The sequence below is a fragment of the Sporobolomyces koalae genome (assembly GCF_050403365.1).
Source record: "Sporobolomyces koalae JCM15063 DNA, S_koalae_JCM15063T_v1_ctg11, whole genome shotgun sequence".
NCBI classification, from domain to species: domain Eukaryota; kingdom Fungi; phylum Basidiomycota; class Microbotryomycetes; order Sporidiobolales; family Sporidiobolaceae; genus Sporobolomyces; species Sporobolomyces koalae.
Genome location: NW_027481760.1, coordinates 1 through 25,767, shown reverse-complemented (window position 1 = coordinate 25,767; position 25,767 = coordinate 1). Strand labels below are relative to the sequence as shown.

At 56.5% G+C, this 25,767-nt stretch overlaps 8 protein-coding genes across 8 annotated transcripts; 5 read left to right on the top strand and 3 right to left on the bottom strand.

The window, feature by feature from the left end:
* Window positions 1–299: 299 nt before the first annotated feature.
* On the bottom strand, window positions 300–3,284 carry JCM15063_001087 (uncharacterized protein; the record flags this gene model as incomplete). The annotated part of the gene is made up of 6 exons (XM_076677876.1): window positions 300–645; window positions 712–2,092; window positions 2,154–2,262; window positions 2,324–2,374; window positions 2,433–2,933; window positions 3,003–3,284. 6 exons carry the CDS (start codon window positions 3,282–3,284, stop codon window positions 300–302), a joined length of 2,670 nt encoding a protein of 889 aa, XP_076534832.1.
* Window positions 3,285–3,429: 145 nt separating this feature from the next.
* JCM15063_001086 (DUF2470 domain-containing protein) lies at window positions 3,430–4,395 on the top strand (the record flags this gene model as incomplete). The annotated part of the gene is made up of 5 exons (XM_076677875.1): window positions 3,430–3,454; window positions 3,532–3,547; window positions 3,612–3,644; window positions 3,712–4,237; window positions 4,306–4,395. The coding sequence occupies 5 exons, from the start codon at window positions 3,430–3,432 to the stop codon at window positions 4,393–4,395; spliced, it is 690 nt and encodes a 229-aa protein (XP_076534831.1).
* Window positions 4,396–5,864: 1,469 nt separating this feature from the next.
* On the top strand, window positions 5,865–7,782 carry JCM15063_001085 (uncharacterized protein; the record flags this gene model as incomplete). The annotated part of the gene is made up of 2 exons (XM_076677874.1): window positions 5,865–6,310; window positions 6,381–7,782. 2 exons carry the CDS (start codon window positions 5,865–5,867, stop codon window positions 7,780–7,782), a joined length of 1,848 nt encoding a protein of 615 aa, XP_076534830.1.
* Window positions 7,783–7,972: 190 nt separating this feature from the next.
* On the bottom strand, window positions 7,973–9,807 carry JCM15063_001084 (uncharacterized protein; the record flags this gene model as incomplete). The annotated part of the gene is made up of 5 exons (XM_076677873.1): window positions 7,973–8,186; window positions 8,266–8,365; window positions 8,429–9,217; window positions 9,286–9,663; window positions 9,732–9,807. The coding sequence occupies 5 exons, from the start codon at window positions 9,805–9,807 to the stop codon at window positions 7,973–7,975; spliced, it is 1,557 nt and encodes a 518-aa protein (XP_076534829.1).
* A 350-nt stretch (window positions 9,808–10,157) lies between these two features.
* On the top strand, window positions 10,158–12,681 carry NOP2 (rRNA (cytosine-C5-)-methyltransferase NOP2; the record flags this gene model as incomplete). The annotated part of the gene is made up of 7 exons (XM_076677872.1): window positions 10,158–10,160; window positions 10,228–10,598; window positions 10,673–10,855; window positions 10,929–11,240; window positions 11,310–11,973; window positions 12,054–12,396; window positions 12,461–12,681. The coding sequence occupies 7 exons, from the start codon at window positions 10,158–10,160 to the stop codon at window positions 12,679–12,681; spliced, it is 2,097 nt and encodes a 698-aa protein (XP_076534828.1).
* Window positions 12,682–14,216: 1,535 nt separating this feature from the next.
* Window positions 14,217–16,120, top strand: JCM15063_001082 (uncharacterized protein; the record flags this gene model as incomplete). The annotated part of the gene is made up of 7 exons (XM_076677871.1): window positions 14,217–14,425; window positions 14,968–14,973; window positions 15,040–15,373; window positions 15,442–15,450; window positions 15,518–15,700; window positions 15,771–15,843; window positions 15,912–16,120. The coding sequence occupies 7 exons, from the start codon at window positions 14,217–14,219 to the stop codon at window positions 16,118–16,120; spliced, it is 1,023 nt and encodes a 340-aa protein (XP_076534827.1).
* A 182-nt stretch (window positions 16,121–16,302) lies between these two features.
* On the bottom strand, window positions 16,303–19,129 carry JCM15063_001081 (uncharacterized protein; the record flags this gene model as incomplete). Its single annotated transcript, XM_076677870.1, has 10 exons — window positions 16,303–16,352; window positions 16,421–16,475; window positions 16,544–16,628; window positions 16,704–16,800; window positions 16,877–17,326; window positions 17,407–17,580; window positions 17,650–17,728; window positions 17,796–17,894; window positions 17,965–18,066; window positions 18,131–19,129. 10 exons carry the CDS (start codon window positions 19,127–19,129, stop codon window positions 16,303–16,305), a joined length of 2,190 nt encoding a protein of 729 aa, XP_076534826.1.
* Window positions 19,130–19,647: 518 nt separating this feature from the next.
* On the top strand, window positions 19,648–25,767 carry JCM15063_001080 (uncharacterized protein; the record flags this gene model as incomplete). Its single annotated transcript, XM_076677869.1, has 13 exons — window positions 19,648–19,855; window positions 19,926–19,985; window positions 20,065–22,287; window positions 22,360–22,605; window positions 22,670–22,864; window positions 22,930–23,136; window positions 23,203–23,424; window positions 23,489–24,202; window positions 24,257–24,828; window positions 24,937–25,051; window positions 25,118–25,327; window positions 25,380–25,591; window positions 25,647–25,767. Coding segments are annotated over 13 exons (5,305 nt in total), but the record flags the coding sequence as incomplete, so codon positions are not given.

Here is a 25,767-nt window from a genome sequence, read left to right as displayed (position 1 = left end):
CCGCGGGCGGCGATGCAGCCAGGGGCGCTCGTACGGTTCTCTGCTCCTTCTTCCTTCCATCCTGCGACATTGTCTTTGCTCGATCACCATCTTCCCGTCCGCCGAGATGCTCGCGATCGCTCTCGACTTGTGTGAGAAACGCTGCGTACGTTTCGTCTCGACGAGGTCAAAAGAGCTGTGGGAGAATGCGTTGCAGAGGGGTGCGAGGAATTGCTACATGAATGCGGAATAGCGTCAAGAGATGTGAACGAGATGAAAGAGAAAGAGAACTACATGTCGAGAACACCGAAAGACGAAGTTCAGCCGATTTGGGACTGTTCCCACTTTCTAAAGTGAGCCAATCCCGCTTCGTACGCTCGCGAAATGCCCTTGACATGCGCGAGTCCCTTCTTGTTCTCCATGTTGGCGAACCGAAGGTGCAGCACTTTGAGGTCTTCAAAGGTCAGGTAAGGCGGAACTGACGAAGCGAACGAAGGCGCGGTTTCTGGGTACAGCGACGACGACAACTGCAGCGAGACTCGGGTGACCGTCTTGTCTGGTAGGGGCACGTTGGCGTTCGATGGACGGTAGTTGGCAACCTTGGCAGCGGGGTACAGCTCGACGAACCGACGCAGGATCCGCAAAGCTTCGTCTTCCTCGAACGCCCTGTCCGAGATAACCAGCTGTCAGCGTTTCTCGTTATCTACTAGGTAGTCGAGAGTATAAACGTACTTTGCAAGTACCCTGATCAATCCTCCCCACATCTTCGAAATGTTGCGGCCGTTCCTCCTCTCTTGCTCCCACTTTCTCGCTTCCTTCTTGACTCGTTCGACTTCCATCTCTTCAATCGCTTCTCCCTGCTCTTGCCGACTTTTGAGCTCTTCGACGGCTGGACAAGGTTCTCCGCTCCACTTGGTCCACGCTTCAAAAACTTTCTTGGCGCGCTCGATCCCTTCCGGCGTGCTCGCTTGTTTCCCCAGTTCGCATCGTTTCATGATCAGTTCAAAGCTGAACCGATTCTTCTCGATCCCGACTCGTTCGAACGCAGTGTCAAAGAACTCGATTGAACGAGTCAATGTCGAGTGCGAGTTGAGGATCGAGAGGTAGGCATTCAGGAGGAACGTCGAGGGCCGCACGTCTGGGAACATCGAAAGCGGAATTGGCTGTGTCGAGTTCGCATCGTTGAGACCGAGGACTTTGGGTCCCACAATCTGGAGCATGAGGTTCTGCGCTTCTTGGAGCACGTGGGTAGACGTCCGAGGAAGCGGACCCGGGTAGAACAACGATGCTTCCCCCAAAAGCTCGATCAAGGCGAGGGGTCCAGCGTCTCGATCGTTGTGCGGCTGGGAAGGACCAGACGCGAGAGGCACATTTGCGGGATCTTGATCGGGCTTGAGAATCCGAGACGGTCGCTCCGCAGTCTCCTTGTTTGGCACGACCTGTTCGAGCTTCTCCTTCCGTCTGCCTGGTTTCTCCGGTTTCTCGGGCTTGAAGCTCGCGTAGCTTTGAAACACCAATCCGAGCGTGTTCTCGTCTGGTCTAATCGCGTCACTTTCAAGTCCGACCATCTTGACCAAGATCCACCGGCTCCTCGCGAGGTCTCCGTGACGTTTCGCTCCTTCCAACAGGGCATGGAACGTGTGTTTGCTCGGCACGACGTTCTCGTCCAACATGCGACGCATGTACCTGAGAGCCTCGTAGTAGTACTCCTGGCTGCCTTCCCTCGCACAACTGCGGATCACGCCGTTGTACGCGAGTTCAGACGGAGGCAGTCGGTTGTCTTCTGTCAACTCGGTGAATAGGTCGATCGCACGTTCCGGTGAGGGGTGCGTGCCTCGAGAACACGCCTGGATCATGGTCGAATACAGCTCGATCGAAGGGACTGGGTGTGACACGAGTCGCGAGTGAGCATACAGGTCCCATCCTTTGCGAATCAGGGTTGGAGAAGACGATGGAGAGAGCAGACGGGAGACGATGGCGGTGTAGGTCGCCGGAAGCGGAGTGTAGCCCAGAGCTTCCATCGAATAGAGGTGGCGAACCGCGAGTTCGGGGTGAGATGGAAGGAGTGACGTAAGCAGATGGTGATGGGCGGTGACAGACAGAGGTAAGGAATCTGCAGGTCAAATACATCAATCGCAGGTATCGAGTCGGTGAGGTTCGCGAGCGTAGCGTACTTTTGCGTGCGAAATCAGTCAATTTCACTGCGTCCTGTGGCCTTCCTTCGCTTGCGTATAGACCGAGGATCTGCTCCAGTATCTTTCCGTCTGTCAACGGGACAGTTGCCTTGCATACGAATAGGTCAGCTCCGACTGATTATCATGGGCTGAGAGGCTTTCAAGCTCACCTCCATCGCTCGTAGAGCCCTCATTACGGCTTCAAGGTCACCTTCGTGTGCCTATGTCATAGTTGACGGTCAATCTCGGTCGGCCGCTATAACGCAGGATCGGACTCACACAGGCGAGAGCCAGATCAGTCCATTCCGACCTCGCAAGGAGGCCCTTCGGAAGTGAGGCAGCGAGTCCGGCAGTCGAAGTCGAAGCTTGTGGCACGAGCGGAATATCCCTCGACGACAACTCCTCGACACGGGTCAAGAGCGCAACTGAGGGCGACGAGTGTCGGTCGGCCAGCGCGTGCACCCCGGCGTCATCTGCTATCAACAGTTTCTCGTCGAGTGATTGCCTTTTGCTCCGTAGCCGTTCTGTCAGGCTTGTTCTTGATGCAGGCGACTGGTCGATCTCGTTTCCGGGCGCGATGTCCAATTCGTCTAACCGTTCGGACAGAACGACCAAGCGGTCTTGGCGCGCGAAATTTTCGACGGTAGGATCTGGCAAAGCGGGGGCTTTCGGTTGCTCGATTGCATTGAGTGCAAGTTGCTCTGGAGGCGCGGATATAAGACCTCGGTACATGGATTCGAGCTGCTCCTCGGTAAAAGGAGGCAGGGAGTCGGTGATTTCCTGACGAGATTAATGCGAAATCAGTGAGAGGAGCCGGAGACGGGCTCAGAACCTGCGGATCGCACTCACCTGAGCTCCCTGTCGCTTGAGAACGACTTCGTCGTGCCGGAGCTGGTCCTGTTGCGCTGCTCTGTGCTCCTTCTCCTCTCGCCGCGTCTCGCGCATGTCTTTGACCGAACGTTTCCTGACCAGCTTGGCGTATCGTTGCGCGACTTTTTCCTTCGCTATCCGCTGGCGGGTCGACTTGTGTTCGACTGGGAGCGATGCATGCATTGCGCGAGTTGAACGACCTTGCACCGGCGCGATCAAGGCCGAGCGCGCCGTTGCACGTTGTCGCACTGCCGACAGCATCCTCTTGCAATCCGATTCAACGAGGCGAGCGGGCGCGGTGTAACGGGAAAATGAACTTTCTGGCGATGTCAACTGCGCGCGACTTTCTGTCAGAGACTTGTTCTTCCCCCGCACGGCATCACTGTGACCCGGACTGCCGACAAACATGGCTGAAGTAGCTCCCGCCGAAGGTGAGCTGTCCTCTCGTGTCCCGCTCAATGCATGTTGACTGATCTGATCTCGCGGCGACTTCGCTCACCGCGATCAGCGACCCGCATCATCTCGTAGGCCTTCCGCTCTCATTCAATTGCGATCAGTCAGAGCTGACCATGCCCTACTTCCATGTAGGCACATGAACAAGGACCATGAGCAAAGCCTGGGGTGAGCCACATTATTCGGCCCGAGTAGTGTCCTCCTAGGAGCTGACCGTCAAGCTGCTCGACGACAGTCACTATCTCGAATACTTTGCGAGGCGTTCTCGATCGCTCGCATACGCGAAACCGCAAATCACCGAATTCAAGTCCGAGTCCATGACCCTCGAATATTCGCACAATCCCCGCCAGTCCTGGACCTACAAGTTCTCGCCCCCGATGCAAGCGGGTCAAGCTCGAGTCCGACTCGAGCAAATGCACCGCGAAGCCAAGGAAGGCCTCGGGATCAGCGACGTCGTAATCGACTCGTTCTCACTGCAACTCGCTGCATGGTTCTCCGTCCTCTTCGTGCTCGCGATCAATCTCTGGCTCGTCCTCACTCCGGCTCCCTCGATCGCACGCATCCTTCGATGGCAGGCCCCGGTCCTACGACCGATACTGTCCCAACTCTCGATCACGCCGACGCCGACTCACCTCGGCAATGCGAGCAAGGTCGCGTCGATCGGCTTCCTCATGGTGACCCATTTTGTCGAAGTCTTTGCGTGCTTGAAGCCGATTATGAGGAGGTACAACGTCACGAACCCGCTCACTCAGTTCCTCTACGTGAGTCGCCTCACCTCAGGTAGTACTTCGAGCCTACCGTCAAACTGACAGGTGCCGTTATTTCTCAGATGGCTGCGGTGCAAATCGGAGGCTTTCCGGTCTGGCAGTCGCTCCGGGACGATGGCAGGAGACAAGAGCAAAAATCCAAAAAGCACTAGGCTTAAATATTCGACCCGTGTAAGATCTAGTAGTAACAAGGCATTATTGAAAAAGAGCTTTCATTCAACATCAATCCGGAGCGAGAGCCGACAACGTTTCTGCTCGGATCCGTCGAAATGAAGCGTCCCCTATTTTACCTCAAGCCGAGGAAATGTCACTTCTTCACTGCATCCGCCAAAAATTCTCCGTCAGACCGCACCCTACAAAGGTGTCCAACTGGACCCTATCGAGATGGAAGCCCTCCTCTCCTTCACTCGCCCTCGTACTCGTCAAGAACTTCTCTTCTCTGCGCTTTAATTTTCACTTCAAATCTGAACCTTGTCTCGGTTACAAAAAAGGAAAGGGGTGAACTGACGTGGAAAGTAAAGTAAAGTATAAGAAGCGACGTTCTTGACGGGAACGAGTGCGAGTGAAGGAGAGGAGGGCTTCGATCTGGGTAGGGTCCAGTTCGACACCTCTATGGGAAACGGTACGACCGAGCATTTTTGGCGGATGGGGCGAAGAAGTGACATCTCCTCGGCTTGGGTTAATTGATTTGCTTCCTGGCGACGATCGACGACTCGTTGAGCGCGTCTCCCAGCATCCTGGTCTTCGTCAGCTCCGACTCGGATAATCTCGTCCAGGTCTTCGTGCTTGAGCTGCCGAGCTTGGTCTCGCGAGGCGAGAGAGATTGAGCGCAGCCGGCGCCAACAGGGAAAGAGTGACAGGGAGACAGAGTTCAAATCTGAAAGCGAGAAGTTGCGTTGGCGAACCTCGGAAGACTCGATCACAAGATTGAAAAACATTGCACACGATGAGAGCGATTTCGGGTGGTAGGCACTCGAACACTGCTCCCAATGAAACCGGCTTTCCAATTGGTTCTTGGCATAGGGCAAGACTGAGCGGAGCCGAAGCGAGAAACCGCGGCAGGGTAGTCAGAGGGAGCGAGGTAACCTGAGACCGGTTCACTCAGCCATACAACATGCCAGCGGACCCTCGGGCTCAGTGTGATCCGATGGGATCCGAGAATGGACAGGCCCGATGAAGGAATGCGCTCGATCGCGGGTCAAGGGTCCTAGCGCTTCCGAATACTGTTTCCTGAAAGTTTAGTTTCTGCCGTGAAGAGCGTATGAGCTCGAGCTTCTATTGACGCTGCGCAAAGCCCTTTGCCCTGCAGAATCAGGCATGATCGCCGGGAACTTCTGAAGATCAGAAGAAGAACGACGTAGCGTGCTTTGCCTCTTCGCCGCTTCGCTTCTCGAGTCGCTCAACACATCTATGAGTATGTAAAGCGAAAGAGCTTGTGGCTGCATACGCCGCTAAATCTCGCCACGAACAAAGAGCGAACGCTAGGTATGAGACAATGATGAGATTCTGGTCCAGGCGCGTCGCAATGCCGCACATGCACGCGCCAAAACAAGTCCACCCCGCAGCCTTCTTCCTTCAACGACGACGACTTATGGCCACACGCCCGCGCTAGAGACCGGCCATGCAGCATCCTTCGGTTCTCCTACCTGCTGTCAATCATCACTCGTCACCGCCGTCAAGAACGCCTCGATCCTTCCCGGCCGCTACTCATGCTCCTACGGCGTCAACCTCGGCGATCCCATATTCCGATGATCAGCTACCGCAGCTGCACTGCTCGCAGTGTAAGCGCGAACGACCCGTGACCGACTTTCCGATTCGATTGATTAACCTACAACCGTACCTGGTGTGTCTCGCGCACGAGTGGTACTGGACCGAAGCCAAACGATCACTACACTGGGCACCCGAGACGACCAGTAGCCTGCAAGAGGCATGTACGGCTTTTACGCGAATCGCCCACGAAAATCCTCTCGAATATGAAGACCGGTTCATGCTCGATGGAGACGAGGGCGACATGGAAACTATTGTCTCGAGACTCGCTGCAGCAGGAGACTGGACGTACAAAAAGATGTCAGTCTCTATTCTTTTCCAGACATGAGTCGGTTCAGCTCACTTCTGATCTTTTATGCCTGCTGTGTAGGACCCCTCGCGCATCGCGGGCAAAACCGTCCCATAATGACCCGCCACCACCTCCGATGTTCCTATACGGTCTTCGAGAGAGGATGGACGCCAAAACTACCAGATACAAGCTGACGGTCTACTTTCACCGGGACGTCCGCAAATTTACGATGACGCTCAAACCTGAGGGCAAGAGAGACCGATCTGCTGGGCCGTGGGCGCGACCAGAACGAACAAGGAGCAACAAGCCTCGGCAAGAGGAAAACGGATCCGAGCCGCCGCCGCCACCGCCGCCTGTAACAGCGCCCGGCGCTAAGCCGATGCTCATTCAGCATCCCATGGCGGAGCAAAGCGACAGTCTGTCTCGCGCACAGATCGATGCCCAGCAGATGCCACCGCCACCAATACCTTCGCGCAAGAAAGCTCGTCGAGTCGAGCCGTCGCTCGTCTCTCCTTCACCCTCACGACCTCCCAACAGTTCGTTTCCTTCCCAGAACCTCACGTACTCGTCTTCCACTTTGGGTGCGAACCCTTTTGCGCACCTGCAACAACCTTGGCCCGTCGATCCCGAAAACGCTTCGTTACCAAACCCTCCCGCATCGTTCTACAATTCGAATGCCCAGTACCGACCATCACAATCATCCTCATCCTCGTCGGCATCTCGACAGTTCCTTTCTTCGGATGCGTTGACATTATTCGAGATGCTTGCGAATCCGGCGTTCGACCCTCCAATCATTCCCCTCCTGCCGCGACCCCGTACTATTTCTACGTCAACCTCCTCGCATCGCGCTCCTGCGGCGATATCAGTACGCACAGACACAACGCCTCAACAACAAACGACTCCAGTCGCGTCGGGCAAGGAACTTGACGATGCGGTCGCGGACGCGCTCGGAGGTCGGACACCTCGAGGACAAGAAGAGGAGGACCGAGATCAGGTCCTGCGGTCAGATCATGACGAAGACGACTACTACGAAGATTCGATACCGGATGATTCTTCGCAAGACGATGACGGCAGAGACGATACGCTCGAGAACGAAGAAGAAGACGACGATGATGACGACGAGTCGAGCTTCTTTGAGAGTTCAGCCGAGGAAGAAGAAGAAGCTGAAGACGATCGAGATGAGGTCGATCATGGCGACTCTGACGAGAATGAGGACGACGACGATGACGATGACGAGGAGGAGGAGGAGGAAGAAGATTGGCTCGCGGGCTTTGTCAGCAAACAGATGCCCGGAATGGTCGAAGAAGATGATTCTGGACCGGACGAATCAAAGATGCCGTCGAGGCTATTACCGAGTTCTCGGCGCAAGAGCCCCATCAAGAAACGATCCTCTCGCCCCTCGAAACGTTCTCGAAGGACGAAGGACGACGTGTTGGATGATGAGGACGAGGTCGATCAACTTGAAAGCAGTGGAGGGGAATGAGGCTCTCGTAGTTCCCGAAGCTTTCCTACGTATCACTTTGCTGGTAATCCCAACGACATGCTCTGATCGTGGTCCGGTTCGAAAGGCAAAGCATGATTGGCAACAACATGAGGTCAAGAATAGCGATAAGAGAGACAAGGACATGATGCGGAAAGAGCGGCGGGAAAATTTCATCGAGAAGGGAAGGGGATCAGACGAGCAGGTTCCACTTTCGCCACAAAAGCAAGACAACTCCACCAGCTGCTCCTGCGCTCACGGCAGAGACGACAAAGATCGGCCTGTAACAGCTGGACGCTGCGCAGACTTCAGTGATGAGCGTGAGAGGCGCAGAAGTACCGGTTGCCATGTCTCGCAAAATGCCGAAGAGAGGAGTGAAGATGAGGGCGCCGATCGCGGAAAACCACCTGCGAAAAGCGACAGGAAGCTTGTTCAGAAGAGACGGCCTCAAACTGCGAGAGGAAAGGGGCCAGGGTGGTAGCTCACGTCAATAGACCCCAATTGCGACCGAAATTGTCGACAGGCCAGCAGGATCGCACGATCGCCGGCGAAAGAGTGAATATGGCTCCGTACGAGAAGCCGTTGACTGCAGGGCGCGGGTCAGTTCTGCGCATCTTGCGGGGTCGCAGGTTTTGGACGCGCAACTCACCGATCGTGATGACCCACAGTCCTTGCTCGGATCCTAGTCCGGTTCCTCCCCACGCGTACGAGGCTGCCAGAGTCGCGCACGCGCCAAACAAGAACACCAACCGACTGATCCGTCTCTTCGGCCTTTCGCCCTCGCGGGCGGGTGTTGACAGGTAATCGGACACGGCGCCGACCCCGAGTCTCGAGAACGTGTTGGCGATAGCAAGGACCGCAATATGGTTCTTCCTCGCCTGTAGCGCATGACTCGCGGTCGAAGTGGTGGAAGCCGAGATGGCAAGGAGCGACTCGAGGATCTGGCCAAGGGACGCCATGTACATCTCGACAGGACCGGTCGAGAGCAGGATCAATGAGCCAAAGAGCCAGAATCTAGGGGTCGAGACGAATTGTCGAAGCGTCTGAGGGTCCAGCGCCTCGGGTTGGTGGCCCTCGATGGCGCTTGAGGGAGAATCCGTCTGATCTTGACTGGCACGAGCCGGCAGAAGAGCAGTGCGTTCGGTCGCGACAGGGTCTTCGGGTTGGCGCTCGGCTTCCATGCGCTGAGAATCGCGCTTGGCAGGATCTAGCTGATCCTGGTCCTCCTGCCAGGGTAGTTCCTTTAGGAAGAAGCCGCCGATGCCATTTACGAGCGCCAGCATGGCTGCAAGGAACAGGAGCCATTTCCCAGGGTCGAGTTCGACTTGTGCCGTGCCAGGTGGTTCCGGGAAGCGATCCCAGGTTGTCGTGAAGAACGAAGCGAGCGAGGTGAGAAAAAGGGGCGAGAGGCCAAAGACGGCACAGGGCACACCGATCGCTACGACAGGACGGTCGAAGGTCAGGTGTGTCTTGAGCTTTATACAGACAAGACCGAGGTGGACGCACCGAGACCCGAGTGTCGCGCGGGGATGGACTTGGTCGAGGCGATCATGGCGGAAAAGTACGAAGCCGCTACGCCGCACCCAGCAAGGAAGTACGTTCCACACAGGAGGACCCACAGGAGATGATTGTTCTCCTTGCCCTGCTTGTCGAGCTGCGCGCCTACTTTTGCGACGAGCCCTAGGAGGCCATAGCCAATCCCGAAGCACACTCCGGCGCCGATTGAAACGGCACCTGGACCGTACGAATCAGCGATCGCGCCCCAGGGACCAGCCATGGCATATTCTCCAAGGATTGCGGAGGACGCGAGCAGGTTCAACTGGGACGACGTGAGGTGCAGCGAGCGCGCGAGAGGGGTCGACCACAGCGGGAACGTATTGATCGCTATCGAAAGCGGAACACCGAGTCAGCGCTCACTCCGCAGGCGAAGGAAGGCTTCTCGAGGGACTTGCAGCCTGCAGTGATGCAATTGGCGAGAGCAGCGATTGCGCAGAGGATCCGCGGGCGCATCGAGCCAGGTGGGGACATGATGCCGAACTTGAGGCCAAGCGAGTGGATGCCGTTCCTCCTGGGCACAGCGAGCGGTACAACGGGGCGAGAACAGATGGCGAGAAGAGTCAGGCGATGATTAGAAGCGGGTCAAGCGGGGGATAGCATCGACTACAGGTCGTTGACTCTCGCAACAAGGAAATTCTCGAGTCCGTCTCATTCGTTGTTTGACCAGTTAGTCATGATGGAGAGCATATCACAATCCCCTCGAATGCGAGTCGAGACAAGCCAGGATTCAAGGTCTCGGAAATTCAAAAGTCATCAGCATCTCCAACTTTTTTCAATCCTTCAACTTGCTCCACCCTAACCCGCCTACGTCCGGTACCGCCATGGTGAGTCGCGCACGTGCTCGGCTGTGACCATGCTCTGTGCTGATGGCGCTTCCTCGCGGCACCCCAGGGTCGACAACAACGCACCAAACAGGCAGATCCTGCTCCACTCCGAGGCGCGGCAGACCATCCGGGTACCGAATTGCGCAAGGGCAAGCGCAAGGCTGCGCTCGAAGCCAAGTCCACCAGGGACGGACAGGCCGCGCCATCGACCCGCGCAATCAAGAAGGCGCGCAAGTCGACCGATGCCACCGTCGCCGCCCCCAAGAAGGGTAAAGGCAAGGCCAAGGCCGACGCGAAAGCCAACTCTGGCAAGACCAAGAGTGTCGACTGGGAATCGGACGACGAGGAGGACATTGAGAACATGAAGGCAGAGGAAGACTGGAGCGACCTCGAGAGCGACGAAGGAGGCCAGGACCTCGGGCTCGAGAAGGCTAGGTCGTACGTCTCTCGTCTCGTTGATTGACTCTTCTTCCAAGCGTCTATATTCCCTTGCTGACGCGCTTGCGTCACAGCGCTCTGTTCGACGATGTCGACCTTGAAGCGCCCGAAGACGCCGACTCGCAGGAAGAAGGCTTCGACGACGAGTTTGATCTCGATCGAGCAGATGACGACAGCGACGGTGACGACCTCGACGAGGACGAGTTCGACCTCGAGGGAGAAGCGAACGGCGTGACCGAGGAAGACTTTGACGAACAGTCAGTCTTTGTGCACTTCCTCCGACCTGCAACCATGTCAAACATGCCCTGACTTGTATTCTCTCTCGCGCAGAGCATCGGCGAAACCTCTTGCTGGCAAAGCGGGCAAGCGAGCTGCCCGTGCCGCCGCCTACAACTCGGACGACGAAGACGCGCCGGCCGGCCTCGATTACGCTAACCGAGCCGAGCCTGAACCGATCGAGGGACAGATTGACGCCACGATGGAGGAACTTGAAGCTGCAGGTTCGGGCGACGAAGACGACGAGGACGAGGACGGAGACCTCAAGACCGGACAGCTTGAGGATCTGAGACAGGTCGAGAAGAGGATGCGTACCGCAGCCAGGATCCTCAAGCACTGGAAAGAGTTGGGAGCTCAGGCTGGCATGTACGTTGGAGCACTGTTGTCTATCACGAATCGCACGGAACTGAGCTTCGTCTTGTCTCGATGTGACAGGTCTCGCTCCGACATGGTTGAGCAACTTATTGCCGACATTTGCCAGTACCACGGGTACACCCCGTATCTCGCCGAGAAGCTCTTTGAACTGTTTGGAGTCGATGAAGCTCTCGAGTTCTTCACCTCTTCCGACACCCCTCGACCGCTCACTCTTCGCGTCAACACCCTCAAAGCCCGCCGACGCGACCTCGCCCAGGCGCTGATCAATCGCGGTGTCAACCTCGAACCCCTTGAAGGAGGATGGTCAAAGGTTGGACTCCAGGTCTTCACCGGAGGTGCCAACGTGCCCGTCGGTGCCACTCCCGAGTACCTCGCCGGTCACTACATTCTCCAGTCTGCGTCCTCCTTCCTGCCCGTCATGGCCCTCGACCCTCAGCCTCACGAGCGATGCCTCGATATGTCGGCCGCGCCCGGAGGCAAGACGACCTACATGGCAGCGTTGATGGGCAACACAGGAGAAGTGTGGGCGAACGATTCCTCGCGAGGCCGTATCAAGGGTCTCGGAGGAAACGTCGCACGATTGGGATGCAGGAACGTCGTCATCACGAACGTCGATGGACGAGAGTTCCCCAAGATTATGGGTGGATTCGATCGCGTCTTGCTCGACGCTCCGTGCTCGGGTACCGGTGTCATCAGTAAGGATCAGAGTGTCAAGGTCAACAAGGTAGGTTTATCCGCTCCCGGTTTCGATTGCTTCTTGCTCTTTCATTCTTGCTCACTTGCGTCGGAATCCCCTCGTCACAGACCGATCGCGATTTCATCCTACTTTCGCACCTTCAGAAGCAATTGGTTCTGTGCGCGATCGATTCGGTTTCGGCCAACTCTGAAAAGGGAGGCTACGTCGTCTACTCGACCTGCTCAGTCACGACTGAAGAGAACGAAGCGGTCGTCACTTATGCCCTGCGCAAGCGACCACACGTCAAACTCGTCGACACCGGACTGCCCTTCGGAAAGGAGGGATTCAAGACCTTCCGAGGCAAGCAGTTTGGCAAAGGCATCGAGCTCACGAGGCGATTCTACCCTCATGTCCACAACATGGATGGTTTCTACGTCGCCAAGTTCAAGATTGGAAAACCCGAGAAGAAAGGTGACCAGCTTTTCCTCTTCGTTTTCGAGTGATCTCGACTGACTGGTCCGCGTGCTTGATACAGCTCCCGAACCTGCATCGCCGATCGCCGAGTACTCGGAGCTTCCTCTCGAAGTCCCCGAGGAGAGCGACGAGGCCCCTGCGCCCGACGCGCCCAAATTCGACGAGTCCGAGGACGCTGCCCTCATTGCAGAAACACAAAAGCGACAGCTCAAGAAGAAGGGTTACAACCCCAAGGCGGACAAGTCGAAGGCCAAGGCGAAAGCCCCGAAGAAGGCCGAGTAGAGCCACTTCGTCCTCAACATTTTCCATTCCGCTTTAGATTGTCGACGAGCGATGTTTTCGTTGTTGTAACATTCGACACATACACATTTTTTTGGGTTCCGTGCGTAGCAGGCGTCCAGACAGGCTCTATCAGAGTTCGTTGTGCAGATTAAGTCTGTCCCGACTCGCCGCTAAACGTCAGCACCCAGGTGCGCGCATGTCTCGTGCACTTGGTCAGGCTGTCCTTGTAAGGGCTCGCATCTTTTAGGACCGTGTCGCCATGGGTCACAGAGTTGAAAGGGCACTTGAGCTGAGAGCAGGGGCAACGTTGCGAGTGACCTTCCCAACCCTCCCGCATCCTGCTAGCGGCGCTCTTTGAGCACTTGGTGGGCGGCCTCGACTTGTTGATAGTGTCACAAGGATCTCGCACAATATAAGCTGGCAGGGGCGTCAGAACGAGTGCTGCGGCGATCCTCTCGTCCGCGAATCTGCGCATGAGTTTTTCGCGGAAACCTTGCCGAACGCACAGCAAAATGGACACGGGAGCAGGACCGACGCAAGTCCAGATCCTTCAGTAGTCTCTGGGAGCACGAAAAAGGTAATGTGACCGTGATGATCGACAACGAGCTCGCGAGATCATCATGGGGTTTGCGAGCTCGAACAAAAGAAGTTTCGATAATTTGTACTCGTAGTCCGAGCCCGCCGGCTGACCGTCGGGTCCTCTCCCGGCTCAATATCGAACCGGCGGTCGACGTTTTCGCTCTTTCACTGACTGTATCTAATGTATGCATGGCTCGAGCAGGATCTCCGAAGCTGAGGCACAGGGAGACTTTGCTCTTCACTTTCGTCACATCCAGCTCGTCCTCGTCATGCCCGAGATCAGAGGCACCTCCTTGCGCCGCGGGACACTGCCAGCTAGACTTGTTGGACGATCTTATGGTGGGGAGGACGCGAGCGATATTCGCTGCGCACAGAGGACGGAAGAAGGCAGCACGGGTCTCGAACAGCTCGTCAAGGAGGTCCCGCTATGTTACATCCAGTCAGTTCTGACTGAGCTGGGTTAGTCGTCATCGGGTCATGGGGTATCACCGCCAAACGCTGATCGCTGTTTGTCTTTTCGGCGGTTTGAAGCTCCCCGTATACTCGCAGGCGTGCAATGCACTTCGCTCACATCCACAAGCGGACCAGTCGGAGAATCGCTTCCAAGCCGCGTCTCGTGTACATTCGACTCAGGCCGACGCTCGGTAGCCGGCCACCCTCTCCCTCCCGACTCGCTCCTCGCCATAACGTTTACCGACAATCCAGGTCTGGCACCCACGCGCATACTCGTTCCAAGCCACTCGATAGTTTACGCCGTTGCGTCACCGCGATTTGAGCTCCTTTCAGCGCCCGAGCTCTCATACCATCTGGGAGCAGCCGCCAGACTGAACTTCGACCTCCCAGTCGTCGCGACGTTCAGGCTGCCCTCGTACGCGGCCTTCTCCCTCCTGCACGCTTATCTCCATACACGGTCAGCCGCTGCGCTACGGAGTGCCTTGCTCCAACCGCGGGCAAAAATGACGCCTACTTCGCATCTGCCTTCTCCACCGCCTTCGCCCGACTCTGCGTCGTTCCCTGCCAACGTGAGGGAGGACGTTCCGCTAGTCGACGCTGCTCGACAATGCAAATTGGTACGCGAGGTGGTACACACGGCCGTCGTGCTCGGTATTGTCGACGCGAGCTTGATGCGCACCCTGGAAGACATTCTGCAGATGATCTACGCCTAGTGTATCCATACTGTACCTTACCTGTAGCCTCCGACGCGGGTACTCTTCACGACCATGTACAATTAGATAGGTATCGATTTCTCTGTCCTCGTAGCTCGGCTCGCCGTGGACACCGTGCGCAAGCTCAGGCTTGTCTTCATCGAATCGTGAGGGTCCGAGTCCGCAAGAGCGATGGCTGTGATTTGCAAACTCGGTTCTTGAGCAGCGAGCATGAGTGATGGCTGTTTACAGCAGGCAGCTTTCGTTGCACGATCTACACCGGGGCAAGAGTGGAAGATGGGGTTGAGAGGGGTAACACGTCATCGAGGAACTCGGCCAACGATCAGCGAGCGATCGGCTCTCGTGCGCTCACTCTCTCCTCCTCGCTCCTCTCTTTGCTTTCCCGCAAGACTCGTGCTTCGTACTCTTATCCTTACCTTCATCCACCCCATCCTCACCAGTCTCACCTGTGAGTTCTTGTCCATTGTCTATCGTCTCGCTTGCGACGTCATCGCTGAACGCGCGTGTCGTGGCCTCTGTGATCGTCTGTCCTCCTCGCCAGCACCATGTGAGTCCTTTAATCTTTTCTGCCTGTCGTCTGTCACAGGCAGTCGCTCACGGCTGTGCTTTGCAGGTCTTCTCCCGATGACGGTCTTCCCCGCGCGATCCCCCAATTGCCCGACTCGATCTTCGACATGTTCTCGATGAAGGGCAAGGTCTCGATCGTCACGGGCGGCTCTGGAGGAATCGGATTCGCTGCTGCCGAAGCCATCGCCGAGGCTGGCGGAGATGTCGCCCTCGTGTACAACTCGGCCAAGGGAATGGACGAGCGCGCCGAGGAACTCTCCAAGAAGTTCGGTACCAAGGTCAAGGCGTACAAGTGCGCCGTCTCCGAGTACGATGCTGTCGCCAAGCTCGTTCAGGACGTCAAGTCTGAGTTCGGACGCGTCGACGTGTTCATCGCCAACGTACGCTCCAGTGCTTCTCCCTTCTTGCGACTATGCCTGTACTGACGTAATCATTGTGTACCATATAGGCTGGAATCGTGAGCTTCTTAAGCCGACAATGTTGCGCACGAGCGCTCTACTGACGCGCTTTCGTCAATGTTGCAGGGAGGATCCGGCCGTGTCAACGAGCTCTCGGTCGAGCAATGGCGCAAGATCCAGAACGTTAACCTTGACTCGGTCTTCTACGCTGCAAAGGCCGTCGGACCCGTCTTCGAGGCTCAGGGCTCGGGCTCGTTCATTGCCACTACCTCGATCTCGGCCCACATCGTCAACATTCCCCTCGACCAAGTAAGGAGTGTCTGTTATCGGCGCGACAACCAGTTGCCCAGAGTTCTGACCTCTCTATCCTGCTCGACAGTCGGCGTACAATGCCTCGAAGGCTGGTGTCCTCCACTTCTGCAAGTCCCTCGCCCGAGACTGGCGCATGTTCGGTTCGTACTTCTTCGCGTTTCCTTGTTCCTTAGCTTAAGACTGACCGACATCCTCTCACACATAACAGCTCGCGCCAACACCATCTCTCCCGGATTCTTCGAGACCCCCATGGGCGCCGCCCCCGAGGTCCTCTCGACCGTTCACCGCCAGTCGGTTCTCGGACGCCAAGGTCACGTCAAGGAGCTCAAGGGCGCCTTCCTGTACCTCGCTTCGGGCGCGAGCACTTACACCACCGGTGCCGACTTCTTGGTCGACGGTGGTTACACTCTCTCCTAAAGGATTTCATAACCCGCCCGGGTCTGTCGTGCAAAATAGATCAGTAAATTACGTAGTACGCTAGGTTGTAACCAGTAGCATTCCATCTCTCGACGCTGGTTCTCGAGAGCGGCAGATACAAAGTGTTCGATTCGTGACATGCATTACTACGAGGTGAGCCACAACTTGCCAAACGACGGCAATCAGACATCGATCTCTCCTGCCTTTTTGAGTTTGAGCTTGTAATTGCTGACTGAAATGCGGACACGCAGAAGTCAGCCGGTCGACACAAGAAGCGTAAGAGACTATGGGGTAGCTTACTCTCGCGCGACAGCTGGTTGCTTGCAACGACACCATCGGACCAGAATTCGGTAATCTGTAATATACATCAGATCGATGTGAGCTCGGCCGCGAGCCGAAACAAGAAAGAAGCGGCGAGGTTACCTTGGAGTAGATCGCCTTGCGAGCAGTTTTCGTGTTCCAAGGTTTCTCAGGATTGACTTCTCGCGTCGTCGACTTTTCGAGTTTTCTTCAAGTATTCGGCAAAGAATGAGAGTCAGGTCAGGAGAAACGAATATGAAGCGCGACGAGAGCGCAAACTTACTGCTTCTCCTCAATCAATGTTGACTTTCGATCTTCGAGGTCGCATGCCCAGTACAGAGCGCTGCGCATCTTCTCATTGAAGCGGAACTTGAATTTGGCTGCGGCGGCACATTGTTTTTAGCAAGCTGTCAACCCTCGGTCAGGGAAGAGCCCTCAGAGAATGAATGGACGCACGTTCTTTGTCTTCGTCAGGATTGACTCCGTCGGTACCCGGAGCAGGTGATCCATCGCCTGCACCTGGAGTCTGAGGTGGCGGAGCCGCAGCTCCGAAAGTCGGGATCGTCGATACAGGCGCATCTCCTTTCGTACCTTCACTCTCTTTCTCCTTCTCCCATTCGGCATAGTGCTGCTCAAACTCCTTCTTCTGTTCGTCGTAGGTTTCCTTGATACATTCCTTGAGCACTTCAAGCAATTCGTCTTGTCGCGTGGTCAAGTCATTCATCCGTTTCTGGAACACTTCGCGCTTGACGAGTTTCGTGAGGGTGAACTTGTTGTAGGGGAAGATTGAAGGAAGTCGGGCGAAGAAGTACTCGTCGAATTCTCCCAAGTCGAGAGCACGGTAAGCGACCGAGGTCAGCAGTTCCTTCAAATGAGGCGGGAACTTGTTCTTGACCTCGTAGGATTCTGTTTTGTGAGCAACGCCGCAGGCAAATTTAGTCATCCTTTCGCTGCACCAGCATGGGAATGACAAGCCGCTGACGAACCTTTGTCGGATTCGACCTTGAGCATTTCAAAGTTTTCCTCGAGCTCTTGCGAGAACTCGCCCGGCTGCCTGACAGGTTTTTCAGATTCCGTGCCGAATGCTGGTGCACCAGTGGTGCCGAAAGGTGTTTCGATTTTCCCGCTCGAAGGTCCAGCCAAGGGCGTGTCGACGGGGACTAGATGCGCACACGCGAAATTTGGTCAGCTGGCCACTTGTCGCCTTGCGCGAAAGAAGATTCGCGTACTCGGTTTGCCATCGGGTCCGATCACATATTTCTTCGAGCCGCGCCGAGCAGCGCCAGAAACGGGATTGCCGTTCTCATCCTTCGTTGTGTCAAAGCGCAAGGGATCAGGATTGGAGCGGCATGAGGGCGGGACCTTTGATACTCACAGTCTTTGGACGTCTGTTCCCGCCTCGTTTCGGGGCACATTCAATGTCCCCGATGCAGACAAAGTAGCCTTCTCGACGCGGTCTCACGTAGTGGCGAGGCTTGAAGAGACACGACAATGTAATCAGCGCATGATTGCCGTGAACATGCGGAGAGAGCCACAAATCGTACCTCGTACAAAGCGAGTTCAGTGTCATCGACAAAGGGGTCTTCCGTATCGTAGCCTCCGAAGCGACCGACAATCACATTCGGTCCTCGTTTGCGTTTCTTCATCTGATCGTGATGACGACCAGAGGTCAAGTTACCGTATGGAACTGAGGCGAAAGGTCAAGCTTACTGGAGGCCCCGAGCCTTCGCGACTTTCCGGGTCGCCTTCCACCTTGGCTTTGCCTTTGTCCTTTTTGCGTCGGCCTCCTTGACCATCGCTCTCGCTCTCCTCGGCATCACTGACAGCCTCTTTCTTGGACGGTTCATCTGGCGGCAGAATGCCGGATTTCTTGGCCAAGGCTATCACGTTGAAGGACGAGGGGGCACCAGAGTCGCGCGGACCGAGGGTCAAGGGCATGCGAACCGTGGGTGGTGCTTTCCTCGGCTCGAGTGGTGGAGGCGAAGGCGAACGATTAAGGGCGCGCCTGCGACGCTTCTTCTTCTCCTTTTTCGGCTCGCCGTCCGGTCCGACCGGTTCGCCGTCGACGACCGCGCCGTCAGGACCTGTAACTTTTGCTGAGCTGGATTTGACGGGAGACCTGGGTTTGGTCGGATCAGTCGACTCTCCGTCTGCCATCGACACGTCTGCATCGGGGTCGCCTTCGCGCGGACCCTCTCCGGTACCAACTGACGATGCACTGTCGTCCTCCTCCGAATCCTCTTCGTCGTCTGAATCTTCATCGTCTTCATCGTCGTCGTCTTCGTTGCGGGCATCGCGCTGCTTCTTGCGGTTTGCGTCCGGACCTTCGAGACCCGAACCATCTTGCGAGTCGCGGTCTTCGTCGTCTACATCGTCTTCATCGTCGTCGTCGTCGTTCTCTGCTGCGTCCGAATCTCGATCGACGTCGTCGCCGGGGTCGGTCATCTGGGCCTCGCCCTCGGAGAAGGCTTCCTCGTCGGAACTGTCATGCAGAAGGATCTCCTTGCCGTCCCTGGTCGTGCCGAGGCTCGTCGCGCCTCGCTTATCTTTGTTCGCCGGGATGGGCATTCCATGTTCGTCGAGGCCTTGACGCTGTGCCTCGAGTTTGGCTTGTTGCTCGAGTCTGCCGAGAAGCGAGTCGGCTTCCTTCAACTTGTCCTGCTCGGCGAAAGGGTCGCCGTCCGGGTGCGTGTCGGGCAAGGGAGGCATCTCGAGGGAACGCGTCCGAGCCGGTCGAGGGTGGTACAGCGAGACACGAAGGAGAGCGACGCGTGTCGACTGCGCGCGCGTACGTTTATCGTCCGAGTCTCGCTCGCGCCCTCTAGCCTCACGTTACACGTAGCAGGCTGAGAGTCCGGTTCCCTGATCGCTGCGCTCCGTCTACACCCGCACTGCTGGAGCTGCTCTCGAGTTCTGTCCCCGGTTGGTCGACGCGACGCGATGGATTTCTTCATCTCTCTCTGGAGTTGTTTCCCGCTTGCCGAGTAGGCTGCTTGACCGCGTTCGAGCTATCGCGGACCATGGCTTCGCTGTCCCGCCCCGCTGTTTTCCTCTCGCTCGTGCATGCTCCGGCTGGGTCCGCGGGGCGACATTTACTGCGCTCAGGACGCTTAGGCCCACCCGATTCTTGATTCCTCCCACAGGTGACAGCGGTGTAGGCATGAAGTTCCTTCAAAACGTGTCGAGCTACGTTGGACTTGTACTGACACCGATGTGTTCACTGTAGCATGTCGGATCCGGCACCTGAATCTCCCATACACCACCGCAGAAACCTGCACTTTCCCCACCATCAGAGCCATCCTCCACATCGTCACAGCCGTCATCGTCAAACCAGCGACGACCATAAAGCCGGCATCTTCCGCAGGTTTCTCGACACGGTCGAGGGCAAGCCACACGGGACATCCGAGCGATCGCAGGCGACTTCATACGATCCAAGTGAGCTGGTATCAATCATTGCTTATTGCCGAACCCTAAGGATGGAGCTCGAATGGTACATTGCTGACAGGATCGCCACAAGAAAACGAGAGGTTCAGCGACCAGGACGACCAAGACGAAGGTTACGAGAGTGAAAGACGTCAGGATTCGCGTTCGCACTGTCAGGCCACCCGATCGGCTCAACTGATTCTTGTCCCTTCGTCTCGTAGCGTCTTCTCCCGAAGAGGAAGAGAGCTCAACAACAGCTCCTCGTCCTACGCGCCCCATTCTTGATCCTGGGCCTCGTGTGGCCGAAACGACATCGAGCAGAAGTTCACATCCGCTCTCAACAGCTGAGCAGCAAGCGGTCAACTTGGAGTGGATCAAGCAGCATGCTGCGCAAGCTCAACCGGATCGCGTCTCTCGAGAGCACTTGCGACCGCCTCGCCCTGCTCTCGCTCCTATCCGCTCACCCGGGTATCCTATATCGTCGCCTCCTAGTGAGGACTGGGCGTCTTCTGCGACGGCTCCTGCATACCAGCCTCGCGAACGCGCTCCTACTGCGCCGTTCCGATGCGACCCGAGCCCACCGCCTCCTGAGCCTCGGACGACGCGGTACCAAAGTAGCCATGACGACAACGATACAGAAGCCTCGCTTGCGTCGCCGAGCGATATTGAACAGCATAATAGGGCAGCAAGTCAATCGACTCGTGCAAGGCCTGAGCGTGTTCCCGATAGGACGTTGCAAAATCCGCAACCGAGACCGACTACAGCGGGAGCGAGCACGGGCGAGGCACGCTCATTTGCGTTTCGAGCTCCGCTCAGCGACCGAAGTCAGCCAAACCCACAGCCCGAAGACGAAGGGTACGAATCGAGTGATCCATCCGATCGAGACGCCGCAAGGAACTTTCCAGCTCCTTCGCTCCGCCGATCTCGCGCGCCCAGTTCCGAACCGTGTTCTTCTCGAGCATCGTCTCCTGCACGGCAGGACTTCGAAAGTTTGCAAGAGTACGATGCGCCGCAGTCCGCCCCTCGAGCTGATGGTCAAGAGCGACCGGAAACCGTGATCAATGACGAGAATAGGGGCCGCTTCGCGCCTGATTATTCAGGCCGTCATCGAATCAGCCGCAGAGATGACCCTAGCGACAAGGATCGTGACGACGATTCATCCGATGTAGAGCAAAATCGACGGGCGCGAGAAGTCACGCTGGGTCCTCGACCCTCTCCGATAGCGTACTCTGCGCGGAATGAAACTTCAAGCCAGAGGTCAAACTTCGCTTCCAATCTCGAGCGCCCATCCGGGGATTCGATCGCGGGCGAACGAGACCTGTCTAACCCTGTGTCCCGTCGTCGAAACGCCATTGGCAGCACCGAGCAACAGGCCTATTCGTCCTCGCCTTTACGACAAGCGCCTGAAAACGATTCATATCTCACCCCGTCTCCAGTGTTCTCCGAAGGTCCGGCACCGGTAGCTGTCGTCCGACCTCGAGATGAAGTCTCGTCGCCGGTCTCGTCTAACATAGCCGCCGAAACTCTTGCATACGACCCCAACCTCTCTGATTCGGAGGTACCGGCGCCATCTCGTCGCCCTCTCCCGGGTCGTCGAAGTTCCGAGTCCTATCGTGATGCTTCTGACGCCGGAGTTCAGACAGCAGACGACTCCATGCCTATTCCAATGCAGAACGACCCAATCAACCTTCGACCTACCCAACTGCAAGATTACCGTCGACGGGATAGCCAAGATCTAGATCCGGAAAGCGACGAACGTCCGGATCCGTTGTCGCGATCAAATCCCCCTCGAAGGCCTGTCGAGAGAGCCGAATCTGACGAACCTGCCTTCCGGCCTTGGACCGAACGAGACCGAGATAACGCGAACGTTCAGGAAGACAGAGAAGACGAAGACGAGCAACGGTCTGGCCCTGCAAACTTTCAGCCTGTCTCCCGACATCAAGACTCAGTTCGGCCCTTTCCCGGACCCGAAGTACTCGACAATGAATCTCAAGATCGACAGGCCCCGCTTGCAAGGACTGTGGCTGTAGCCACAGCCAATACGGAGTCAAGTGATCCCAGACCGAATCTCTCTGATGATGACGACGACGATGCTCGACCATCGGAAGATACTGGACGCTGGGGCAGGAGTGATTCTGACGACGAAGAACCAAGACAACAAAGCGGACGACAAGGCCCCGATGCGCCTTACAGCACGTCTCGCGGGGCGATTGCGCCAGGACAGCCTCGCGACCGAGCAGACGATGCTGTCACTGATAATGACGACTCGCCGCGAGACGAGCGTCAAGACGCAGAGTGGCCTCGTAGAGAAGGCCCATTCACCACCACACCATTCACGCCTGAAACGCGTAATGGATCTACGCGCGAGGATACAAGAGACGAAGACAGTCGTGTGGCCCAACCAGACGATGCGAGGGATGAGCAGACCAGCTACGTAGATTCTGGTATGGCGGTTTTCCGTCTCGTCACAGATTTCTCTGCTCGAGGCCCAGAAGCTGACTTTTGCGGCTGCACAGACCCGCAAGACCCGCACTTGAGCGATCGCAGAGAGTCTAGAAGCGAACCGTTCCAAGAGCTCTACCCAGATCGTCGACCGCATGAGCCGAACAATAGGGATCGAGACGGAGACGAGGACTCGCAGATCAATTCGGAAGACCAGACTCCGGCGTTCCGTCAATGGGGCCGACAATTGGACGATTCTGATTCTCGGACTCCAGTGCTCACTGAACGCGAAAATGGTCCGAGTTACGCTACTGATCGCGGTATGTCCCGGAGTCGTTAGCTACACGAAGACACTGTCCACTGACGTTTCGAGAGCTGCTTCAGACGACGACAACCAAGATGAAGACCGAAGAAGCGGTGAAACCCCACGAGCCGAGGCAAGCTTATCGAACGAATCTCGACCACGGGACTCCTCGCGAGAAAGGAGGGACGATGGTGATGATGAGGAGGACGATATGCGAGACAGCTTGAATGAAGGACATCCACAGCCCAGAAGATTCGAAGACGATGATGATGGTGGTGCGGCCGTTTTAGTCAGTCCTCTCTTGGCCGACTTTGCTCACGGCTGATCGTATGGCTGGCAGAGGCTCAAACCGAAAGCTCGCCATCACAAAATGACTACAAATCGGAAACGCAATCCGCAAGACCAGTTCCTCCCGACAAGGACGAAGGTTATGAAAGCGATCCTGACGACCGTCAACGGCAAGACCTTGTCGACAAGTCTCGGAACCGACGGAGGTCACAGTACGACGATTCCGGAGACGATGCTGCCGATGGGGCCTCTTTCGCAGGTACGTGCACTTGCGTGCGCTCGGGCCAAAGATCATTCCTCATGTTTCTTGATGGTGTTCATCTAGAGCCTCCTCAAGCTCGAGAGACGTACGACGATGCTGACGTCGGAGATCTCCGCGCGGAGGAAAATTTCAAGCAGGACGACCCTATCGACTCTGATCGCTCTCCCGAATCCTCATGGCAGTCACGAGAAAGGCGGAGCGACGAGCGGCCCTCAGCTCCATCGCCATCATTCGATGCGGAACGAGATCCAGAGCAGGATCTAGGCACACAATACCCACCGGATGGTACGCTAGTGCTTCGACACCATCAGTTTCTTCGAGTTATTGACACTCTGTTGCGATGCCCCAGAATCCGACATTTCACCTGGTAGGAATCAGCGGTACGAGGATCAAGGAACTGGTGGACGAGACGGGTTCGGCCGCGGCGATCTCAGAGGATTTGCAAACCAGGAAGAAACCGGCGATGATTTCGACCGAGGAAGAGCGACACCAAGCCGCACTTCTTACGATGGCGGCGCCGATGATTTCGATTCTGACAACAACCAAGGGTGGCCGGCCGCACAAGATGATCCTGGTAACTTCAGATCGCAAGAGCGAGATTTCCAAAAGGGGAGCTTTGATCGCGATGGACTCCAATCAGACTCCTTCGCCGATGGCTACCAGAGGCAAGGGGAAAGCGCGCTCGATTATGATGGAGCTGGGTACGGTCAACAGACCCGGTCTGACGATTTTGGTCAGCATGATTCCGACCCATCGCTAGACTACGACCGAGGTGGCGGAAGCTATGCGAGGCGCGAGACATTCGAGAACCAGTACGACACCGGCTACGGCGCCAGTGGCTACAACGACCATTACGGCCAGGGCTCCGGTAATGACTACGGCAACGAGATTAGTGGTGATAACGGCTACTACAACTCCAATGGCTATGCCAATGGCCGGGAGAACCTCTACGAAAGGGAAGGAGATGGGCAACTTGGTTCTGATAACGGCGGTCCTCCTTTCCAGTCGCCTGACCCGTACGCCAGCAGTGGACCATACATGGCTGGAACACAATCGTATCTGCGTGAGCATGGGTCGCGGGATCTTATACGACTACGCTGATCGTCGATTCTCACAGCTCGGATGCAACCGTCGCACTATTCGTCCTACGAGAGAACGAGCTCATCGCAGACAGTTCCACCTCTCGAAACCGCTGATACGAAGTATAGAGACGCATTCCAGCATTATCGCGAAGCCCTGCAACATTTGCGCCAAGATATCCGCAAACGTCCGCAGGTCCACTTTGGTGACATCGAACATTCGGCTCACAAGGTTTTTGCTGCCGTTCATGCTCTCCGAGCCATTGAAGAACAAGAGGGCCGACAGCTTACAAGGATTCCCAGCGCGTCGGAATTGGAATTAACGCCCGACGAGTATCACACCTGCATCACAACCTTCCAGAAACATACTGCAGATGCCCTCGAGGCAGCTCACCGCGATCTGCGGCATGAGGACAGCCCTGAGAACCGCCGTGCTCTTTCGCAAGCACGAGCTCGACACGACGCTGCTCTACAGCACGGCTACGATCATCACTCGTCTGAGCGCAATCTGCACATGCTTGCAGAAGAAGATCCAGACGCTGAGCTCGAGGATGTCGGCAAGAGAGCCTCTTCTCGTCCGTTCCGCTCCCTAACCAGTGTTCGATTCAAGGTGAGCTGACCTTGCGATAGTACAGGTCTTCTCTCGGCACGTCACGAAGTCGCAAGAGCAGATCGTGAGCTCCAGCAAGCTCAGGATCATTTCGATACTGTCCATAAGCATGGCGATCCCGATCAGATCGAAGCTGCCAAAACCCGGTTGCGTAACGCGCGAGGTCGACAGAGGGAAGCTCATGACGAACTCGAGCAAGCTGAAGCAGTCCACAAGCGCGATAGTAAGTCTTTACGTCTCGCTCAATGTGCCTTTTGAAATGTAACTCGGAACGGACCGATCACTACAGACCCTCAGACCGCAGTCGACACGCATTCAGCTACCGTGCGGGAGCGACAGGCTGCGCAAGCTCACGTCGACGACCAGCAAGCCCGCCTGAAGGCAGCCGAGGAAACAGGCAATACAGCGCAGGTACAGCACGCACAGCGGCAGCTCGAGATAGCACAAGCACGCTTGACCCATGCGGAATCGGCGGAGAAGCGCTCTAAGCACGAGCTCAGTACGTCTCTCCATGCGCTAAGTATGCTCAGCTGACTTTGCGATCGCCTCAGAGCCTGAAGATCGTTTGGAGATTGCTCGGGCCTCCAAGGAAGAAGCCGAGCGCCACCTCGTTCGTGTGCAGGAGCAGTACCAACGTGGAGAAGTATCCCGACAGGAAGTTGAGCACGCGAGGATCTCTCGAGAACGAGCCAAAGGGGAATACAAAGCAGCTTCGGAGAGTCATCAACGCGCCAGAGACAGAGTTGTCCTTGGTACGTACCGCGTGAGTAATATAGCTGTGTCGAGCGCTGACCACCCTCGCTCCTGGCTCGCGACAGACTCCGACTCTGGCCACTCCGCCGAAGAACGTATGTATCTCTCGCTTCCGCCTGCTGCGCGGCTCTGCGGCTTCAGGAGTGCTCGAGGCTGATGCTGGCACGTTCATTTTCATTCAGGTCA